The 6818-nt window shown below is 33.8% G+C and overlaps 1 protein-coding gene across 1 annotated transcript in view; it reads right to left on the bottom strand.

Moving 5' to 3' along the window:
* LOC122531093 overlaps positions 1–5173 on the bottom strand; it is a 33096-nt gene extending 27923 nt beyond the window's left edge. Inside the window, exon 1 of the mRNA XM_043658682.1 lies at positions 5068–5173. Coding sequence (XP_043514617.1) covers positions 5068–5173 — 106 coding nt within the window. The remainder of the gene's footprint in view (positions 1–5067) is intronic.
* Between the last annotated feature and the right edge of the window lie 1645 nt (positions 5174–6818).

Below are 6818 nucleotides of genomic sequence, written 5' to 3'. Positions count from 1 at the left end.
TGTATAATATCGTTTTTTACAAGAAGTAGCATCGAAAAGTTGTAGAAACTTTGATGGATCTTACGGTATCCTGATTTTGGAATTGTTATTGATTTTTGGCTCGGTTTGTTGCTCGTTTCGCTTGAAACTGACGGAGTTGAATATTAATATACAATCGGTGGGTTAGGTGACAATTAAAAGATTCGAGAATCGCAGGAGAACAGTACAGCGTGGCTACTGAAAAACAGAAGAGTATATAATACTGGGAAAAAAATCCATTAATTATATTTCCAAATAGAATAATAAAAAAATTAAAAAGACATGTGTTTGTAAAAGTTATTTTTGTTTTATGTCATTCAGTTTTTCAGTGACCACCCTGTATAATATCGTTTTTTACAAGAAGTAGCATCGAAAAGTTGTAGAAACTTTGATGGATCTTACGGTATCCTGATTTTGGAATTGTTATTGATTTTTGGCTCGGTTTGTTGCTCGTTTAGCTTGAAACTGATGGATATTAATATATTGAATATTAATATATAATCGGTGGGTTAGGTGACAATTAAAAGATTCGAGAATCGTAGGAGGATAATATGATATCGTTTTTTACAAGAAGTAGAGTGAACGAGTTAACGAGAAATAGTCTAATGGAAAATAATTCGAAGATAGAATGAACCTGGTAGCTTTTCAGAATAGATTAAGAATAAACTGTCGAAAAATATGTGTTTTCTTTCGATTCTCGAGATATTGTCTTAATCTGTACACTGAAGACTGATATAAACATTTATTTTTTATATTTATCTTTAATTCAAATCTTGTTCTTCGTTTATTTTCTGATGTACACAGCAGTGTCATGGTGGAAATACCTAAAAGATGGAAGTTTATCATTGAAACTCACTGAAAAGTTTCATAACATTCTGTGAAACTTCTAGAAGGTCTCGTGACTGGACCTTTAGCCATAATCAAAACCCTCTAAAGGGGATACACTTACTTTGTGGCAACCACCAGTGGTCACGAGTTCCCTCCTCCAAGGTAGTTTCCTTGAAGGTGAAGTATTAATCAAGGACGTTTCCAACGACACCGCAAATAGATAATTTCGTTAAGTAAATGAACAGGCTCAACACAGGTGTAGAGAAGAGAGATTGAGAGATCGAGATTTACTCGTTGAAAAAGAATATAAATCAAATTTTGATCAAAGTACATCATTTTACGTCAAATCATCATTTTTTCATCAAAAGGAGAGTGTTAGATTTTGAATATGAAAGTTGACAACGTGTTACTTATTGTACAGTTCGTTTTATTTTGTTGATTTAGCGAAACGAGACACGTGCCATCAACTTCCATCCTCAATATTTAGTAATATTCTATGTTATTTTGATTAAAATAATATAATTATAATATATTATTAATTATTGTAATATATTTATAGTATTATTATACTTAATTATAATATATATAATATATTTATATATATTATATATACATATATTACAATAATTAATAATATATTATAATTATATTATTTTAATCAAAATAATATAGAATATTACTAATTTTGAGAATGGAAGTTGATAACGTGTTACTTATTGTACAATTCGTTTTATTTTGTTGATTTAGCGAAACGAGACACGTGTCATCAACTTCCATCCTCAATATTTAGTAATATTCTATGTTATTTTGATTAAAATAATATAATTATAATATATTATTATATAATATATATTAATTACTGTAATATATATATATTATATATAAATATATTACAATAATTAATAATATATTATAATTATATTATTTTATTCAGAATAATATAGAATATTACTAAATTTTGAGGATGGAAGTTGATAACGTGTTACTTATTGTATAATTCGTTCGATTTTGTTAATTTAACGAAGCGAGACTCAAAATTTAGTAACATTCTATATTATTTTGATTAAAATAATATAATTATAATATATTATTAATTATTGTAATATATTTATATATAATATATTATATATAATATATAATAACATATTATTATAATGTATTATAATATATTATAATTATAATATATTATTAATTTTTCTACATTATTTTGATTAAAATACACATTCATGCGTCATATTTTGCAAGTCCAGCATGACAAGACACGTGTCTTGAACAATGCCAGCTGCTTCCATCGAAGAACGTGAAATGCAGCGGTCGAACAAGCTCACAATCAGACACGAAATACTCACGTCCGCGCGGCAAGAGTTAAATTAACGATCGGATCTTCTGCGATCCGATAGTTATTTCGAATTTTTCGTAAGAACAGCTTCGCGAGCCAGCGGTAGTTGCTGGAATTTTCGATTAACGATAGTTTCAAAAACCGATTGTTAAGGAAGTTTGGCAGGGCGGAGCGAGTTATCGGATAGATAGGGAACAGTTGTGTGGATAACAGGCTGGGGGTAGGGGATTCGTGCCGGAAGTCAATAAACGAGCGACGTCCAACGCAGCGCCGCGCTCGATATTTCTCTTCCTCGAAAAATGTCGGACTTGATACAAAGCATCGTTCCCGCGTAAGATTGTTTCTCCATCGATGTGCCTTCTGACTCCTGTGAAAACATTTTCTATTTCTTTAGGGGTCACGGTTGTCTCGTTTCGGTTACCAAAATTCACATCGTTTACTCTGCAATCGTAGTTTACATTTTTGAATTCATGCGCAAATAGAATACATGTGTAACTAGCAGTATGATATTAAAACTACTGAGTAGAAAACCGAAGATTTTTAAATTTTGAATTAACCCCAAATCTTCAATTCACAATATTTATAATGGAGAGCAAAGTCAAGCACTTACTCTCACTTAATAAATATAATGAGATCTATATAAAATATAATTTCACAGTAAAATTGTACGATATTTCAATACTCCACTGTGATAATTGACAAAGAGGATTAACAAAGAGGAGTTTTTCTTTTTAAAATAATAAATTAAAAATGGTCGAAGAACATGTTCAATTTGTTAATATGTCATCCTTCTTAACCGAAGGGTAATTATTTCTCTGAAAGAACAAAAAATCCGTATCGCACAATATATTTCTGTAAAGCTGTACATACAAATCGAATCAGAGCTAGAAAACCGGAAATTATTATGATTATTAAGCCGGTATTACCGGTGGAGGAATGCAAATTGTAACTGCACTTGCGCGCTAAATCGAAGATCGTTCAAGTCTTATTTGCATACCGTTGGAGTTTAATCGGGCTGATTCAACACGATAAACATTCACATATTTTACTTTACAAACATAGTGGCACCCGAGGCCCATTGAATGGAATTACCCGTTGAGCCAACTTTGCACATAGAATTGGCAAATATTTGAGTCCCTTCTGACTGGAGCCCGAAGAACTCCGAACGTGCCATTTTAACGTGTTAGATGGCAATGATAAGAGTCTAATACCACACGAGTAGTTAAACAAGTTCTTAAATGATCTGTACTTAACCGGCTTCGTTCGTGCTGTGGTAATCAAAGCTCGTGTGCCTTTAACTCGTGAAATTCCTTCGAGATGTCCCTATGTTATGAGACATTCGTGAGAATTACAAAGTAAATAAAATTGAGTTCATTGATTTGACGATTAAGCGGCACTAAGTAAAAATTTGCTTCTGTTAACAAATATTTCAACAAGCATACTCTGCTTGTTATATTTTATTTTTTATATAATACCTGCGTTGTTTCATAAGAATTCAGAATTACAGTGATTTAGCTGTGAAAATTCGTATTAACAATCTTCCAGAATAAATTTAATTAGATTGAACTTCTCCATTAATTCCCCCCAAAAAAACGAACATTATAACAAGTACATCCTACTCTTTCGTTGTTCCATACATTTTTGTATAATACTTGCATTCATTCATAAAAATCCAAAAATCCACCGTTTTCTAGAAACATTTAATTACATTGCACTCTTTTTTCGTTAATTTTGCAAGAAACATTATTGTACTTCAATATCGAAGAAATATTATTGTATTCGATCGTCATTGCACAACGGAAGTATCATAGATAACACAATAGACTGTGCGAATGTTATTCACCTGGAATCACGGTGAATTTGACGATTTCCACTTAATTAATAATTCTCGTTAAGCGTAATGGGTTTCTCGCAAATTTAACGGCGAACAACGCGCGTGAGTTTCCATTACTGAAGGAATAACGCTGGCTCGGATTCAAGTCCAAAGTGTAGGGAACGTTTGCAAAATATAATAATACGTAACTTCGTGCCGTTGGCATTGTATCCTTTGTACGAGCAGTAGACGTTACACGTACAACCTGCATGCAAATAGGGCTGGCAGTTCGCTGCGATATTTTGGTTCAGTGATTTCAAATAAAGATATCGGCGGAAGCAAGGTGCGAGCTGGTGCGTATACCAGAGCGAGAAACCAACGTCGTAAATATCGTTCATTGTAATTATGCCCCCATTTCTAGTTCCATTCTGTGCTTTCGCACGCTCGATTTACAGAGCGAGTCGTATAATTGTACCGCGCGCGAATTTATTATTCGCAAGCTATTTCAGTTCAAAACGACAGATTCACGAAGCAATTTTTAACTTTCCTCGGAGGCATCTGAAAAGTTGAAGCTTACGACGGAAGACATGAAAGACCGCATTGTTGGAACGTGTGATTATGACACACTCGAACGTATCACTCGCTCTCATTAATTGAGATCCTCCACGATACAAGACGTACGTGTCTTTGAGCACATTTTTTTTTTTTTTTTAGTACAAGAATGTATTGCAAGTAAATTTAGATCGTACGATTGAATGACTCATCCTGTACGTGACTCGTCCGATATCACAATAATAGTTGAAAACTGATTAAAATAATAACCAAGAAAATATGCAATTAAATAGAAAAAAAAGAAAAAAATGTATAGAAAGAATTGTCAGAAATTCAAGAGCAGTTTATTCTTCGCATATTTGCACACACGTTTGCAAAAGTTACTTGCGCAAAGAGGATTTGAATTGAATTGAAAAGTAGAATGAAACATTTTAACAAACGAATTTCCGAGTAAACGACAATTTCGGTAAATGTGCAAATTGATAATACAAGAGAAGGATTATGGTTGAACACGAACCGCGAAGACCCATTAGGATTACGCTTATGTCTACGTTTACACCTTCCGTCCATCTGGACAGATACTCTGCACCCATTGTTTGATCCTTGCCGAGAGGTTTGCACATAGATTAGGGTGCATCTACAATTGCAGAATATCACTCTGGCTGCATTGTTGCGTTTCAGGCGTAGCATCCGTTATATTGTTAAGCTCGTGTTCACGGAATCACTTCGAAAAATTTATGCGTCTAGACAAAGTTACAGTTTTGAACAATTGCATCACGTGCGTTCACAGAAATAATATTTAAACACTCATTAGGATGAATATCGTTTGAACATTCAATTTAAATAAAATTTGTATGGACGCGGAGAAAACTTTTATGAATTTTAATATTACGTGTATTGTGCAAAATTTAACAATTAATTCTTGCAGGCAGGATAAATAAGATGTTTTCTCTTTCTACGTAGCTGCAAGCGAATTTTTCTTTCGTCAAATATTTCAATTTTCAAAATTATTCCAGTATGTGACAATTAAAGATAGAAATTTTTTTTACGAATATTAGTATCATATCTTTTCCGAAAGTTGATGAGTAAGACGCAAGAATTTTCTAATTGCCTTGAAAATGTTAATAATGCAATATATAACAAGTACATTGTTCGAATAAAATATTTGGAAAATAATTGATGAAATAACATATCATCTTATTTAATTTGAGAATAATCCTACGTTAGTTGATTTAAACAAGCAAATTAACTATTTCATTCCTTAGCTATCAAATAAAATAATTTCTCACTTCATTTTGTATCTATTTCTTCAAATAATTTTTCAAATTCTATCTCATTGTCAGTTTCTAATCCTATTGCATGAACTTCACCTTCTGTTGAGATTATTTGCTACTTTACAGCAACGAATGAACTATAAAGCAAAAGCTCGTTTGCAACAGATTTATTCGATCTGAATCCAAATTACTTCACGAATAACTTAGTTACTACCGAAAACAATAAATTCGTGAAAATGATTATCATTTCACCCGTTCATTTCGAGTATAATAATTCAACATACCAAATGAATTTGCAAATGATACGAGTCGTTTGACATTGGTCGAACAATCCTCCACCGGTCGACAAATAGAGTAAACACGATTCGCAGAACGAAAACAAAAAATGCAATAATTCTTCCCCCGTAAAAGTTCGTCTGTTGTCACAAATAAACTATTGAAGTTCAATCCAGTCGAACCGTTCGTCCGTTGGGAAGCTTTTATACGTAAACTTTCCGCCATTACACACGGCCACCCGGTGTTACGAGCCCGTGTTGCGTTTCAATTGCAGGATTCGCCGAGTTGCGACATTTTTGCGGAACAGAGCGCGCCCTCTGTTCCGAATCGCGGAGTTTCCGGGAAGTTCCGCGGCAACCAACCGGGAACTTAAGTGGTTTAGAAACTCGAAGAGGCAACTGTGCCACTCTCGATGACCCGCGTTCCGGATCTTTCCCGATCTTTCGAGGAACTCTCGCGCTAGGTGACAAAATCACGACGCAAAGATAATTAATTGTGGATCAGAGAAGCGTTCGCAACGTGTTGCATTGTTACCGCGAGAGCGATACGTATCCTCGAGGTAATCGTATCGATGACAAAATAGGGCGTTGCACGTTGCGAATCACGTCGAGGTGTTCGCAGTAAAAATCGACAGCACGTTGCGTCGCAATTGTGTCTGTATAAGCGGATTTATACGCGCGTATGTGTGCGTGTGTGTGTATTGTCAAGCGATGTATAA

This window comes from Frieseomelitta varia, unplaced genomic scaffold, assembly GCF_011392965.1.
Source record: "Frieseomelitta varia isolate USP_RPSP 00005682 unplaced genomic scaffold, Fvar_1.2 scaffold_372, whole genome shotgun sequence".
Taxonomy (NCBI): domain Eukaryota; kingdom Metazoa; phylum Arthropoda; class Insecta; order Hymenoptera; family Apidae; genus Frieseomelitta; species Frieseomelitta varia.
The sequence above is the reverse complement of the archived record's forward strand: the minus strand, read 5'-3'. Positions and strand labels throughout refer to the sequence as shown.